The sequence below is a fragment of the Galendromus occidentalis genome, unplaced genomic scaffold (genome assembly GCF_000255335.2).
Source record: "Galendromus occidentalis unplaced genomic scaffold, Mocc_1.1 scf7180000077484, whole genome shotgun sequence".
NCBI lineage: Eukaryota > Metazoa > Arthropoda > Arachnida > Mesostigmata > Phytoseiidae > Galendromus > Galendromus occidentalis.
Genome location: NW_003805472.1, coordinates 639,314 through 655,069, shown reverse-complemented (window position 1 = coordinate 655,069; position 15,756 = coordinate 639,314). Strand labels below are relative to the sequence as shown.

At 52.4% G+C, this 15,756-nt stretch overlaps 4 protein-coding genes across 4 annotated transcripts; 3 read left to right on the top strand and 1 right to left on the bottom strand.

Moving 5' to 3' along the window:
• The first annotated feature begins 85 nt into the window (after nucleotides 1-85).
• Nucleotides 86-2,450, top strand: mre11 (double strand break repair nuclease mre11). Its single transcript, XM_003745607.1, has 3 exons — nucleotides 86-235; nucleotides 360-1,049; nucleotides 1,122-2,450. Exons 1-3 carry the CDS (start codon nucleotides 86-88, stop codon nucleotides 2,448-2,450), a joined length of 2,169 nt encoding a protein of 722 aa, XP_003745655.1.
• Nucleotides 2,451-2,698: 248 nt separating this feature from the next.
• Nucleotides 2,699-4,075, bottom strand: Psf2 (DNA replication complex GINS protein PSF2-like protein). The gene is made up of 5 exons (XM_003745485.1): nucleotides 3,777-4,075; nucleotides 3,485-3,675; nucleotides 3,251-3,400; nucleotides 3,016-3,099; nucleotides 2,699-2,895 (listed from the first exon to the last, which is right to left on the bottom strand). Exons 1-5 carry the CDS (start codon nucleotides 3,865-3,867, stop codon nucleotides 2,806-2,808), a joined length of 606 nt encoding a protein of 201 aa, XP_003745533.1. The 5' UTR covers nucleotides 3,868-4,075; the 3' UTR covers nucleotides 2,699-2,805.
• Nucleotides 4,076-4,315: 240 nt separating this feature from the next.
• On the top strand, nucleotides 4,316-5,646 carry RpL23A (ribosomal protein L23A). The gene is made up of 3 exons (XM_003745491.2): nucleotides 4,316-4,405; nucleotides 4,926-5,017; nucleotides 5,151-5,646. The coding sequence occupies exons 1-3, from the start codon at nucleotides 4,372-4,374 to the stop codon at nucleotides 5,544-5,546; spliced, it is 522 nt and encodes a 173-aa protein (XP_003745539.1). The 5' UTR covers nucleotides 4,316-4,371; the 3' UTR covers nucleotides 5,547-5,646.
• Nucleotides 5,647-8,926: 3,280 nt separating this feature from the next.
• LOC108864530 (uncharacterized) lies at nucleotides 8,927-14,252 on the top strand. Its single transcript, XM_018640376.1, has 8 exons — nucleotides 8,927-9,248; nucleotides 10,202-10,347; nucleotides 11,335-11,510; nucleotides 12,472-12,689; nucleotides 12,862-13,040; nucleotides 13,261-13,483; nucleotides 13,601-13,887; nucleotides 14,037-14,252. Exons 1-8 carry the CDS (start codon nucleotides 8,927-8,929, stop codon nucleotides 14,250-14,252), a joined length of 1,767 nt encoding a protein of 588 aa, XP_018495892.1.
• The last annotated feature ends 1,504 nt before the right edge of the window (nucleotides 14,253-15,756 follow it).

Below are 15,756 nucleotides of genomic sequence, written 5' to 3'. Positions count from 1 at the left end.
GAGAGTGTTGGAACTCAGACGGTGGACAATCGATCTCGAATTGATCACATCTCATTCTGTTCTCGACAGAGAGAATCCGAGCAGCATGAGTGTCTTTGACGACACTCAAGCGACTTGCGATGGAGATGTACGCGAGTTCCGGATCCTCATCGCTTCGGATATTCATCTAGGATACCAAGACAGGTCCACAGAGAGGAGATCGGATTCAATAAATGCCTTCGAGGAAGTTTTAGAGGTAAGAGGAGAGAATTCGATGAGTACATTGTGGAGGCAGAGGAGTATCCCGATCGGCTCTCTTCCTTGAATGATTCGAACGAATCGGCCTCACAACCTGAAAACTGGTACCATTCAACTTCCAGATCGCGCATGAACAGGATGTGCATATCGCTCTGCTGGCTGGAGACCTCTTCCACGTGAATGACCCTCCGAAATGGGTTGTCAAGGAATCCGTACGTCTGTTGCGGAAGCACTGCTACGGAGACCGAGATATCGATTTTCGTCTGTCCTCGGATCAGAGCAAGAATTTCTCTGATTCAGATTTTCCGGTGGTGAACTACGAGGATCCTAATGTTAATGTCAGCCTGCCGGTGTTCACAATACATGGCAATCATGATGATCCTGTCGGCGTGCAACACGAGAGCGTCGTCAAACTCTTGGCCACGGCAGGACTGATAAATTATTTTGGCCGAGCGAAGGACTTCAACGAGATCGAGCTAGAGCCTTTGCTGTTCGAGAGAGGACGTAACAAGATCGCGGTGTTCGGACTGGGGTCGATGAGAGACGAGCGCTTGAACACGCTTTTCCGCGAAGGGAAAGTACACTTCAAGTGGCCGCCGAATTCCGATCGCTGGTTCAAAATTCTGCTCCTACACCAGAACAGATACAAACGCGGACCCGGGAACTACATTCCGGACTCATTCCTCCCAAAAGAGCTCGACCTGGTCGTTTGGGGTCACGAGCATGAATGTCTCATGGATTTCCAGTTCAACGGACATTTCAGAATCTTGCAACCCGGCAGCACTGTCGCAACATCTCTGTGTCCGGGAGAGGTGAGTACACGGTGTCGTGACCACAAGCGAGAAGACCGATTGGCTCAGAGTCTGACGAATCGATTGTTGCAGGTTCCGGAGAAAGGCGTGGGTTTGCTGAGGGTAATGTTCGATAAGACCGACAGGCAGCACAAATGCTCGATCGAGAAAATCCCGCTCAAAACTGTGCGTCAGATGTACGTCGAGGATGTTCCTCTGTCCAGTTTACCAAAATCGAAAAGTCCACTGCTTGAGCGCGAGCTCGAGTTCCTACAGGAACGAATCGAGGAACTCGTCGAGAAGTCGGTCGGAGAACGGAGCGGTCATCCGAAGCAACCGAAGAAGCCGCTGGTGAGGCTCCGCGTGCTGTACGGACCGGACCATGAGACATTTCTCCCTCACTTCGTCGGCCGGCACTTCAAAGACAAAATCGCGAATCCCGGTGACTGCATCCACTTCGTTCGTGACAAGGAGCTCTGGAGTAGGGATCGCACCACAGGAATTATCGATGAAGAGAAATTCATGGACGTCGTGGAAGAGCAAAAGAAATCGCACGCCAAAATCGAGGACATGCTCAACTTGTACTTCAAAAACGCCTCTGATGAGAATGCGCGCTTGCACGTCATGCATGAAGACGCGTTCTCGCGGGCTATACAGTTGTCGGTGGAAAAAGGAAATCCCAAGGAGATCGTCCACAAACTGATCGAAGAATCCGCGAAGCGCATGAAAGCGAGGCTACTCAGAGCGGAGGACGCCACCGATGAGAAAAGCATGTTGGAATATATCCGCGAATGCAAGACAGAGAGAAACGATGATCTCGACGACGACGTCAAGCACGTCATCAAGGAACTGAACACTCTACCATGCAACATAAAGTCCGAAGATATCGACGACGTGGACGCGATTCATAAGAGTCCCGTGACTCGCGGCCGCGGTAGGGGCCGAGGTCGAGGAAGAGTTTCTCCGTCGCTCTCGGTCAAAAGCAAAGAATCCGACGTCACGGTCATCGACGACAGCGAAGACGAATTCAATGTTCCAATGACGACTAGCCGGGGCCGCGGTCGGGGCAGAGGCCGTGGTCGAGGACGAGGTGCGGCCACTTCAACCAGTAGTAAAACCTCGTCCGCTCGGAAAGTCATCGATGACAGCGACGATGACGACTTCGGGAGCTTCGTGGCCTCTAGCCAGAAGTCTACAAAAGACAAACCGAGCCAGCGAAGCATCCTCGAGAGCTTCTCGACAGCGCCGAAATCTCGTGCACGGAAGAGAGCTCAGAGTCCAGATATCGAAGAAGACGATGAGAACGAGGTCATCCCCTCGTCTTTGGGAGCTTCCTCATTGAGAAACCGAAGTCAGCGGCAACAGCCGGTTAAGAAGAAAAAAACCGTTGACGTACTCGCTATGTTCGATGATATGGACTGAAAAGAATTGAAGTCCCTAAAGTGTTGCGCTCTTCTGATGTCGATGGACCGACTTCATCATGAGGAGTCTGTAGTCTCTCCGGAGAGGAGAGATTTTAACATATTGCGTAATGTCGTTTGATAATGTTTAAGATAAAGAGGATAGTCTCTATTCTAAGGACCCGGAGTCTCTGAGCTCTGGACGTTTTGCGATTCGTGTTTTCGGAACATGGCAAAAGCGGGGCCCAAAAGGGAGAGAAACTTGTTCTATATAAATAGTTATTCATCTTTATAAACAGTGTGCTCGCGAAACTATGATCTTCAATACAAGAGTTCGTGGTCGGATGTACTCGAACTGCCCCAGTCCGACGGCCGCCTTATTGCATGGGTTCGCTGTCGGAAACTTGCATCGATACACTGAAGCTCGTACTGGAGTCGTTGATCGTGGAGTTTTGCTCCTCGGGGTTCTGGAAGCGTTGAGAGATATTATTTCCGGGCTTCAATGAATCGTAGCTGACGGATTCGTTGCGCGAGACAAAAAATATATTCGGGCTCTTACTCCTCGAACTCCGGAGAAAATTCCTCACCTTCTTGAGACGAGAGACGAATCTAAGTGAAGTTAGTAAGAGAGGCCTGACCGTATTGAGTTCCATCATTGTGAGATGATCAACCTGGAAGATCCAATGATTGATTGATCGCATCTGAACCTACATAATGGGAGGCTCTTGACCTACCTACCGTAGCGCGGTCGCCGACATTCACGGGCGGATTTCCGCCATTACCATCGGAACTCGCGCTCTTTCAAGGCTGGGATAGTCTTACCTGAGCGTGGACTTCATCACTTTTGATGAAGACATCCGTGGACGACCGGAGCTTTGCTAAACGCATATCCCAGATGTCTTTGACTAGTGTATGAACTTCATCTGCTCTTGGTATATCAGGGGTAGCGTTCTCCAGCAGCAGTTGTGTTATCTGACATACAAATAATTCATTATTCACAAAGTCTTGACGAATGAAACGCTCGTGACCAACGGGCATAGTAAGAACCGACCGAACCTCTCTGTAGTGCTCGCTGGGGATTCTGGTAAAAACTTGACTGTCCTTCTCTTCCTGCTTGATCTTTTCCAGTTCCTCGACTGTCATCCAAGCTGGAGGAAGGATTCTGCACTTCTGTCTCTGTCGGAAATTCAATGCTGCCCAGAGGGGGACCGAAACAGGCATCCCAGCTATGAACGGTCCGAAATCTCCTATAAGCATCAAGTATTCGGCTTCAGTAATCGCCCACGGCTATGCTTGCAGTCTAGACTGTACGAAACTGCGAGGCTCGACGAGCACCATCGGGACTGACCGGTGATCAGGTGTATGACTGCGTGGTTGAATTTGGGCACGATTTCGATGAGAGTATTCTCAGCGATGAATTCGACCTCCTGAGTTTCCATTTCGTCGATTGGGCGAAGACCGCGGAGTTTTCTACTGTGTTATATTCGCTGTGAAGGGATCAGGCGAGAATCTCGCTTCTCACTTGGAGCGCCTCCGGGGGTGCAGTCAGCTTTTGGCAATCACCCCTGTCTGCCTTTTGGCCCTTCCATCCTAATGTTCTATCAGAGAAACTGAGTCAATCAGTCCACTCACTTGGAGAGCTGATCTGGAGCGAAAATTGGCGCGCTCTGATCTGTAAACAAGAAAGCGAAACCACCGCTCTTCTGAGCCAAATAGGGATCCTCACCATTCGAGTTTTTCCGAGTATTTTAGGAGGGCTGTGTCGTTTCAGTCCTCGACATCGAAGAGGTCGATACGCTCAATAGTAACTCCAGCTGGAACTCCCGGAATCTGAGGCTACAGCGATAATAATTCCGTAGAGGACCTGAGTCGGTCACTGCGCCCCTGGCGGCCAGTTTTGTCTGCTAGCGGACGACACTCTGGCATCCTTTTCCCGTTGAAACATGGTGCAGAAGGGAGCAAAGAAAGCCGCTGCAGGTACAAAACTACCTCAATTTACCATTTAGAGCAAGCGAAAGTGTCTGTATGTGAGTTGGGCAGCCACCTGGGGTCTCAGACAGTGAGATGACGGAGATTCGCTTCCCTCAAGGCTCGGGATGCTTCCAAGGAGCTATCCCGGCAGGGGCACGTGGCGCTCGATGAGCGGTGTTTCTGCCGACCGAGCGAATTTCATTCGAGTTTGTGCGATAGTGACACATTGAAATCCTTCCTCTCCGACTTGCCCGGACGATTTGCGGGGTACCTGAGCGATTCCGGGGCTTCTCTCCCGGAGTCGTTGCCGCTGTGGAGGAGAGTTTCGAAGCTTGGGAGCCTGCCTAGAGGCTCCAAGCAATCGCTGGGAAAGTGTATTCCGGCAGAGAATTCTGATGGATATTCGGAAGTCACGTGTGCTGGTTGAGGAACTAGCAAGCTTTTCTCCCGCATCCGTGAACCTCGACGCTGTGACGACCCCTTATACCTCCTTCCTCGAATTCACGATGCATTTCCTCATTTCCAGCGCCGGAGAAAGCCGCAAAGGCTCCCGTCGCGAAGACGGAGGAGAAAAAGAATGCGGCGGCCGCTAAAATCGCGCAGGCCAAGAAGGCCAGAGTGAGTATACCTCGATGTCAATATTTCCGTGTTTGCCACGACCGTGGAAGTGATCGATCACATCTGCCATCAATACATATGACATCCCCCCCGTCAGAACATCCCAGCCTCAATGTTCCTTTCCGTTTTCCAGGTGAAGGTTGTCAAGGGTCCGAAGGGAAGCCACACTCGCAAGGTTCGAACTTCGACTATTTTCCGCAGACCGAAGACCTTGGCGTTGCCCAGGAACCCGAAATTCCCTCGGAAAGGGGCCCCCAAGAAGGCCACCATGGACAAATTCCAGATCATCAAGCACCCCTTGACGACTGAGTCCGCCATGAAAAAAATCGAAGACAACAACACGCTGGTCTTCATTGTGCACACCAGAGCGTCTAAGCACCAGATCAAGTCGGCAGTCAAGCAGTTGTATGATATCAAGGTTGCGAAGGTTAACACACTTATCCGACCCGACATGCAGAAGAAGGCTTACGTACGTCTGCCGGCTGACTATGACGCGTTGGAGTTGGCCAACAAGATCGGAATCATCTAAACTGTGTGCGTTGTCGCTAGTCTCTCCGGTTTTGATGTAGCATCGAGCAGGCCACCAGTTGAATGTACAATAAAACTTGAGAGAGGAGGCTGTGACGCAAGAAAAATCCTCAGTGTATTTTTTTTCCCCGTGAGAGCGAGATTCCAAAAGCCCAAGCCGATCCTCGATGAGAGTGGTCGAATTGAATCAGGTGCGGGTTGGAATACGCTTTTCGCAAGAAAGCCGCCGGGGTCGAGTTTCGCCGAACGATGCCCAGACTCTTCATCAGGAAACCGAAGGAGCCTTGCGGAACCTGACTTGTTGGCGATGCATTATTGCTGTATTCACGGGTTTCCCCGATGGATCGCCATTCAGACGATTTCGTACTCGCGGATTGCTCAGATTCTCAGTTCCAATCCAAGACGTCTGCTCTATCGGAGTCATTCCGTCGCATCGCCGCAAGTCTCGTCCGACTTTCGATCGAGATCGTGACTCCGCCGACCTACCCGACTTTGACTCCCTCAAAATAGGCCGGGTTTTTGTTTTTCAATGTTCATGAGACTCCTCTCTCATGATCCGGAACCCATTGCCGATTGTCATCGTTGAAAGCGTGCTCCGATATTCCCCGTTCCTCTCGTCCGACATCTCCGGGTCGTGGTGCTTCATCCTGGTTTCAACCTCCTGCCTTCTCTCTTTCCGCTCCCCGATATCCTCGTGCCTGCCATTTCATATGTACTCGATCCCTTACAGGAGGCATGTCGCGAGTGAACGCAGCGACTACAATCGCAAGATGAGGCTTGAACGTCCGCTCACAGTTGAGCTTTTTCGCGTCGATCTCGTCCTGATAGGCTTGGTGAAGCTCGCCGCGTCTCGCACGCAATATTTCGCTCTGTATACACAATGATTCGGTTCTCGCACGTTTGCTCGAACTTGGGCCATGATTCGATCGCTGATCTCCTGTGAGGAAAGCAGCCCAATACACCTCATTCCGAGAGAATACCGGAAACCGGAATCCCGATCCGGGGAGGTATGAGGAGGAAATGACTGGAAGCATGGATCGGAGGGATAAAAAGTGACCTGCCCAAGAGAATCTCGCTAGACCAAGCATGACGAAGAATACATACACCCAAGCGGGTGGAATGACTCCCTGTATCGTTCCGATGAATTTCTCTAGGTGGATCTCGGTGAACTGATCGATTCGCCACACCTAACTCGGCCGTCCTCATTCGATTGGCTCGCGTGAACCACGGAAGGGAAATGAACGGCGGATCGTATGGGTATCTCTGATGATTTCTTCGAACTCCTATACGAAGTTTCGCGTCTCTCTGTAATCCCGTGTCATCCGAGAGCCCCTCCCCTTTCCCCAGGAGCACGATAGGTTCCAGACTCCAAAGGCGTACTACTCGATCCTTCTGTCGATAGACGGAGAACCGGTCGAGGACCCCGCCGATAGCGAGAATCCTGAAATCGGTAGCGGCCATTCACGTTTCACCGGCATGCGTATACGCCGGCGCTAGGATGCGCATTCGGAATGAGCCTCCGTTAGGCTATTTCGACCGCTTCGATCCGCGCGTGGCTCATGAGCCCTTGACCAGCATCCGATGTTTCGGGCAAGGGATATCAGTATGTGACATGAGCCAACGCGAGATAGCGCCTATCGCCTCCAAGTAGGGCGAAAGGCGCCACGGCAAATCCTCCATTTCTTCGCCCGTCACGACCCGATGTCAAGGAGAACTCAGACGGTTCCTCGCCAGTGGGGCGAGCGTACGGATCGGCCGAGAGCGAGCACGGAATATTGCAGTTCAGCTCAATGAAATCGAGGTGACCGGCTCGTATATCGAGGGAAGAAGCCCTCAAGCCTAGCCACAGGCTGTTCCTCCCATTGGCCTCCGGATCGGCAGTCCGGTCCCGTTGAGCCTTCAGGTTGCCGATTGTTGGACTCGAGCTCCCAAGCGAATAGGCGCACCACCCGAGTTCCAGTGATCGATAGTTCGCGACGCTTGTCCTCGCTTCACTGCCACGGTGCGCGTGGACGCCCCTGGAAACTTGTTCCTCAGTCAGATCTCTTCGATCGCAGGTCGCGGACCAAACATGCATTGCAGAGCTCCGCTTGCTGGGGTTTTTCATATCTCGTATCGCGAAGATGTTCCCCGCGACGTCGCGTCGGCGTTCCCGTGGAGAGTCCTGCTCTGAGGTTGAGCTTTCCGGAACAGACGCCTCCTGGTCTCGCGAGGCAGCAGCTCGCTCGGTAGAGTGGCGGGCGAGGCGGCCAGTGTGCGCGGCAGGCAGGCAGACGAGCGGGTGTCCTTTCCAATGCAGAAGTCCTCTCTCGAGCGAACCCTCCTCCTCCAGCTGTGAACTCGGCCCTCGTCGTAGCTCTGGCGACGGCAGGGCCTAGCTTGCTTAGTGTTCTCTCCGGATTCCGCAATTCGTTCATTCACTTAATAGAGCAGCAAGGGTTGTTGTTCCGTGAGTAGCTCCACCGATCGAGTATGCACTCATCGTCGAACAGCTTCGTGGGATAAGCTTCCCATGCTCCCCTCAGTTGCAAAACCGCTTGCAAATCTTGCGAGCTCCGCATCGGCACCGCAGTGAATTCGGAGACGAGGAATCACTTGTGTCATCGGACACGAGACACTGCTAGTCGGAGGCGCATTCGCGTCACCTGTTCGACAGCGATTCGTGTACGTCGACGGTACGGTCGCGCGCGGAGCGTTGCGCCTCAGGCCCGCGGCACGCGTCCCCGCGCTGCGAGATCCGAGCGAGCGAACGAGTGCGTTCACACGCGCGGAGGCGAGGGAGCAGGCTAGTCACCGAAGGTGAACGCATAGGGCGCAATTCTTGAATGCTGAACCGACGTAGACCTCTATCTGGTTCTGGATGAAGTCGTGCCCCACGAGACGAGTCAGACGACCGGCAGCTGAGCCCTGGCGCAAGAATTCGCTCGGCCTTATACCAACAACATTAGCAGCGGCAACGGCAGCGCCCGTAGCATCGGAACAGGTAAGTTCATTGTGTCCTTGCACCATCGGGCTCCTCTGCATGCCTAAGTGCGTCGTCCAATTAATCGGAATATGGAGAAAGGGATAATCCTCTCACGAGCCCTCACGAGGGAGACCTGGACCGGGGTCAGAGGACCACACGCCCAGTCCCTAGGATTCTACGGGGAAACTGTCGGCTTCCAGTGCATTCGCTAGACTTCAGTACTTCAGTACTGATCTTGATGAATGACAGAAAATCTACCGGGGGATGGTCCGTGATAATTGTCACTGTGCACCTATCGTAGCAACGATAGATATACAGCGACAACGGTCAGAAAGGCTCGCCGGGGGGGGTCATACAATTTTCGACGAGGAAACGAACGGTTCTCCTCACCTCATGTCCCATGCACCTTCAGCGAAATGTCGACCGGCATGCCGACATCTACGATCTACCAGATAAATCAAGAAAACTGCGCTCCACCTCGCAGAGGGGGGCACCCCTCACGTCAGAAACGCTTCGGACCCGCACCGCTGGCTTCGTTTGAGGATCTCCCAACCGATGACCAGGACAGCTCGCCCGAAAACGAACCCGACTACCTCAGAAGAAAGCAACGAAGCGCTGATCCGGTCTCTCTGAGACTAGAACTCAATCCTGTCGCTCCGGGCCAGGGCTCAGAACTATCGACGCCAGTCGCGCCAGACAGTGATATTGTTTCTCAGATAACCATCACCCCGAGTCTAGGTAAGTAGGAAACTCGAGCATATCACGGGGGAGAACTCTCGGATTCGATGCTCCCGGAGCGTCCGATTGTTTTCCGCGAAAATATTCTTGCTTGATTCACCTGCGATGAGGTTGCCCTCGTCGATCTTGCGCTTCACGTCTCTGATTTCCCTCGCTCTGCCGAAGATGGAGGCCTCTCCGTCTGGATGCTCATGGTGTTTCTTTCCAGAAGCTTGCTCTATCATGAAGCTGCTTAATGAGTCAGAATTTTGCTTTCGCACAACCGAGCGCGACAGGGCTCAGCGCTTGCATTGGGTCTCAGAACATTCCTAGTTCCCTTCTCAGCCCGCTTTTCGCCTGGTTTACGGGGTCCGTACGCTGTCCCCGGGCTCAATGTCTGGCTTGCACTGGTTTGGATCGTCCCGATCGAGACCATTTGGCACATGAAGGCTTTGAGCTTCACCGCGTGGTCACTCACTCAGTAGGATGGCGGCAGACAATTAGGTCGCCGTAGAGTCCAGTCCCAAATGGAGGAGAAGTCGTCGAAGCTGCGGACAACGATCACGGAGCCTACCGGTCGACACTGTCGTATCAGGGAGCGCCCTCGGAACGAGCGGAGCTCCTTCAGCATGATTCGATGCGGCGCCTGAGCGGACAGGTGTACGGCGACTCCTCGCCTTAAGGAACGAGCTTAGTTCAGACTGCTGAGAATCGTGGGGCTCAGGGATCGACCGAAGAGCTTGAGGGAGAGCAAGGGGATTCCAGAGTAATGTGGGCTTGTTTGCAATAGTCAAGGCGAAGGCTTAGGCGGCGCCGACGTACTCTAATCCTGCGGGAAAAGGCTTCAGATTCTCGTGCCCCACGCCTGCGTTTCGAGACTGACTTTTGCATACGCGGCACGTCGCAAAAGCACGAATTTCTCGGTGGATCGTGTTGGAGAGCAAACAAACCATGGAGTCCTCTTTCTCTTCCAGATAGTAGAAACGTCTCACCATTGCAAGGCTTTTTGCCACCCGAGGACATACTGGTGGGCAGCAATCCGACCCGTTCGTCGCTGACAACTTCAATAACCGAAGAAAGCTCATATCGTGACGAAGACGTCGACGTACGTGACGCCGAGGTGAGTGCATATTTACGAGTTCTGTTTTCGAGCGAAACCCCTAATGAATGATATTTGTCCTATGGAGAAGTACGCGAAGCATGCGTTAGAGTTGTGAGCTGGGGCGAATATTGGCCCCTTCCCGCGGCGCCTCGGTTCTCAGGAATGTTCCTCCAAGGATCGTTGGATTCTTCGATTTTTCGCTATGGATGAAGTGAAAATCTCCGCAGATCACGGAGAAGGATTAGTACTCCCGGTTGAGATTTCGTTCCAAGGGGAGGGCTCGCGATTTTTTTCTGCGGGGAAATATCGCAGGATCTCTTCCGCGAACTCCGCTCAGGAACGTGAGAAGGGCGGGAACGTCTCGCGTGATATGCTCTGGTGTGACATTCTCAGCGATCGGCCCGCAGATGGACGCAAATCCATCCTTGGCCCAACCTGAGTCGAGTCTGGAATCGAAATCACGACAACTTCACGCATACTGTCTCGTTCGAGGGGGCCTTCTATTTCTTTGCGAGAGCTCCCGTGGTGGGAACTCTAGTTGTTAATCTTCCATTGTTATAATTGTATAATAAAATCCCCGGAGTCTGAAACTGTGTCCAGTCCACCAGGCGCTGCATTCGTTTCCCCAGTGGGAGTCCCCGACTCGCCGGACGACAAGATTGCGGAGCTCCCCGATTCCCGCGCAAAACATCCAGCTTTCCTTCCTTTGTATCGAGGGATGAAGAAGAATTGTATCCGATCCGCTACTTCGGATCGATGTATTGGTCTCGCCGCGATCGAATGCGGACGCCAGGGCGCCTCCATTGGCATCCGAAAGGCGCCGCCTCGATTCAGTGTCACCGAATCGAGTATGCGATGAACTCATACAGGATGCCCCTAGCCTCGTTGGAGCTCCAACCCGACGCCCGCATAGACGCGGTGCCTTCGGGGCTAAGTTCCAAGTTTCGGCTTTGTCGACCTGTCTATTGTGCCTCACCTCGAATGACGTGTCTCATTGTTTCACAGGCGCTTGGCATCGACATCGCGCAAAAGGCCGGTGGAGGAAGGGAACCTGTTGTTCTTGTTGAGGATCCCTCGGAAAACGAGGACGACCCGAACATGGCGATCAGCAGCGAAGCACTCCTTGAGTCACTGCTCAAGTTCGAAGAAGAACGCATTCCTCTGGCTGCCCGTCTCGAGAGGTGAGTTCCCCCTAATCCATGAGCCCTAAGCCGATATTCGTTGGTACGGTTCACGTCCGAGAGAGAGTCATGAAGGTTAACGACGGCAACCGCTGCCGGAGTGTAGACGAAGGATCTGGGACCGGGAATGATGACTCGCAGAGTGGACTAAGAATTTCCATGATGACTGACATCATCGTCGATGAGGTAGGGAGATGTCAGTTCCCTCTTGATCAATCGGATCGTCGCGGAGTCGACGGAGGAGATCGTCTCAGGTACAGAGTCGTGGAGGAGGATCCGGTATTTACTCGGATCGAGGAAACTACGCGAACGTCAACCATTCCGCGACATATACGTCCTCTCCGCCAATAGGAAGGATATGAATGATCGAAGTCGGTCCGACGCGGCCTCCGTCGATGACTCGAGCGGGACTCTCAGCGTTCGAGAGAAAGACAAAGCCGAGTATTGAAGCAGCCTCGAGCCGCTGGAGAAAGAATAACTTCGCCCTACTGAGTTGTTGACACATCTCGCCTCATGAGCCAACACCCGCAACATTGACGGCGATCGCCTCCAGCTCCCACTCTTGAATATTTACCACCCGAGCGATTAATATCCCCGATCCTACTACGGGAGCCAATAAAAGCTCGAAGCCCCTTGTCTCGAATGTATCGTCGCGCTCTGTGGCCCCATACCCATGAATATCACGAGGCTTTGCTCATCGTCTCGCGATAATCACGCCCTCCGAAATCGATCCGGAAAGACTCGTGCTGATAACGTGGTATTCGATGAAACGAGGGTGTCAGATGGCGAGGCATAAAGTGCACGGGGAACCATTCTCGTCTATATTCGGGGGCCGATAGTATTCCATCCTTATCTTATGAAGACTCTATACGCCTCCGTTAGGGAGCGTCTCCTCATAATCGGTGACTGCCGCGCAAAAGGCTGTGTCGGTGACTGAAGCTCTTCGCTCTACCAATTACAGGTCTTGCCAATCGATCGCCGACATCCCGAGTGCTTCGCACTCGCGGAAAAACTCAGGGGTTCAGCCCGTGGCCCAAGAACCTGTGGATGAAAGCGAGCAGAACCGGGAAGAAGAACCACAGCAAACGGCATCCTCAGACATCCCGATACTCGGAGAAGTTCAGGAACCTAGCCCTGTGGGGGATCAGGGCCAGGGGTGGGATGCCGAATCGGAGGGAGGTGAGCGAGCTTTACGAAATTAGACGCGATGATTCCCCGAACACCAAGGTGTCGAAACATGTCTTATTGCGTGAGGATATCGGTGGTTGGCAAAGGACCTTGTCAGGCCAGTGACCTCATACCCTCACTATGCCCTTCAATGATAGTTGTTCTTCTTTCCTTGTCGACAAAGATGAGCCCAATGATGACATCGCCGAGCTTACGAAAAAGCCGAATCGTAAGCCGAAACTACGAACTCAAACGAGCGAAGATCGTTTCGAAAGCCTGCACCTGATCCCTCCGCAAGATTCGGTTGATTTCGATGACGATCTCGAAGGAGAGCTCCTCGGTCTACAGCCGGAGCCGAACGAGGTGAGTTTCCCGATCGACTTCTAGCTCTGACTTCGACATGCCGCTGCTCATTCCGACAAGACGGCTCCCATAAGGTATGAAATGGAATCCGTTCTGAGATGTCAGATGTCAATGATCATCTGTCGAATTCACCCGTGCCTCGAGCTGGCCGGAGGCGTCGTCTACGGGATTCGATCGATCCCTGGAATAGGCAACCCTACGAATGGATATTACCCCACAGACTCCTCGAACCCCCCATAAGAACACTCCGAGGGCTCAATTGGTCACTATCCCAATCGAAAGACCGAGGTCGACGACACCGATAAACGTCGCACCTTTCGAAGCGTACATTCAACAGGGAACGATCGAGCCTGCGACTGAAGCGAGCGGACTCAAGTCCCCAGACAAATTCAAACTCACGCTCCCCGGTCAATCTTCGAACCTCATCCGGAGTCCCCGGAAAGGTAGGGAATCTGGAAGCTATAAGTCGATTCCTCGCGCTGGATTCGAAATAACGCTATTCATCGCTAGCCCAGCTCATTGTGTCTCTCAGGATGACCCAAATTTGTTCGTTTGCCCAGGTTCACTTCGGAATTGGGAGGAATTCTGCGAGGAGGCTCTGCAATGCAGCCCTCGGGCGCGATCCAAATCTGACGCGGCTGTGATTGAGAGCGGGAAATTCTTCCCCGACCCTCAGGATTTCTCGCCGGCTTCCCCACCGAGACTGCCCGATGACGAAGACGACATTCAAAGCCCGTCCGACTACCAAGATCCGTTCAGGAGACGCTTGACGTGTTCCTGCAAGTGCCGGATGTGCGCTTGCTCATGTGAAGGCTGCGATTGCGACTGCCATTTCTACACTCAAAAGGTGGGGCTTCAACGGGGTTTTATGACGTCATCGACTGCTGCTTAATCAAATCTCATTCGGTCGTTATATCGAAGGCATTGAGAATGACAATTGTGCCGCAGTCCGATTGTGAAATGAGGAGTCATAACGAGGGAGCTTTTCTTGCTCAGGTGTGCGAAGCTCATCTCAATGATCCCATGAGTAACATCGCCGAGATCAATGGCGGTCCTCCACAATCGCCGAAGGAAGACGAAGAGAACCTCATATCTCCAGACGATCAGAACGCTGGTCCGTGTTTATGCGAATGTCACTCTCTGCCGAGGGATACTTCGTGCCTTCTAACTGCCCCGCTGCTCGTGGCACAGTCGTCCCTAGACTCCTGTTGAGAACCTCAACTCATCTCGATAAAAACACTGGCACTCACAGTTCTCATAGAGTACCCGAATGGGAGACACCGATGAAATAGAAAAGAGCGATGCCGTCACTCAGTTAGTCTTGACGTAACTCTCGATTATCACGAGACTCAGCACAAATAGAGAAAAAGTGGGAAGCAACATCTAGTGCAAGCACTCGCTCGACACTCAGCATCGAGGTGAGAATCTACGATCACCGCATCGCTTCGAAACCCCCTTTGGTATCAAGGCCCCGGCTTCCATAATATTCAAGAATTAGAATTAAGAGAGGTGGATCTTCCAGGTGACGGTAATTCTTAGAGAGCAGTGCGAGAGCAGCTGGATAAGCAGGAGTCGCAGCAAGGAGCGGAGCGTTTCAAATGAGCTCCAGGACTGAAGTTTCCGGAATGTCGGTTGGAGATATTCTGATGAAGAGCAGGAGGAACCACATCGAGTCGGCACAATTCTGAGGCGAACTCAAGGGACGGATGCCAACACTCTGTGCAATACTCACATTCTACCGTCGGTCGATCGACGAACCCTTTCGGGGAAATTGCGAGGGCGAGCCGCGGCACGACGCGGTGACTGATTCAGATGCCGTAGGTAACTCCATTTTCACTTCAAAACAAGTGCCTATCTATCCGATTCGTTTATCCAATGAGTATTTGCGAGAGAGGTGAATGACAGGTGAACCGATGGTCTCCCTTTCAAATGTTTCTAGTCTGCCGGCTCTCGTCGGATAATTCGATGGTTTGCTCTCTACACCATCATGATACTCACAGCCCTTGATGATTTCCATCGATCTATCATTAGAAACTTGTATGCCGAGTCTCAGGTGAAACTTTTTACTGTTTCCCCACGTTCCGAGATCCGGAGACACTATCCTTATCAATGACTAAGCTCCTCTCGACCACTTTCTCGAGGTGATCACCTGTGAAACATTCGTTCTTCCAAACACTTCGTCGGGCATTTTAAGCCGCACTCTGTCTACCTTGTTCACTGGCTTAGCACCTATTTTATGAAATCTAGTATCGACTTCATCATCTATTCCATGATACTGTATAGGAAGCCGACTTCATAGAGGGTGATTATTATTGATGGGATGGTGATAGATATTCGTGCGCGTTGTGTGTGGCGTCTGTTTTCGTTCCGAATGAACTAGAGCGTGATGTCTCTGGATGTTCGAGATCGAGAACGCTTCAAACAGCGAGAGGGATTTGTTATCTGGAATTATGAGCATAAACCAACGATCTCCGCGAAAGTTATCAACGCCCCTCTGTTGATAGGATTCTCCTCATCCCCCATAGGACCTCGAATCTACCTGATCCAAGAGCACATGTATGTGTATCCCCATGTCTTGACGGTGATGTAGCGAATCCTCAAAAAATCCTCTGGGATGTCGTTCCTGAGGTATCATTCGTCCGCGCTTGCGAACACTCATCTACTGATTCGCTTTTGAGAGAAGCGATGGAGCCGTCAAAGTTGTCGTTTGTACGCT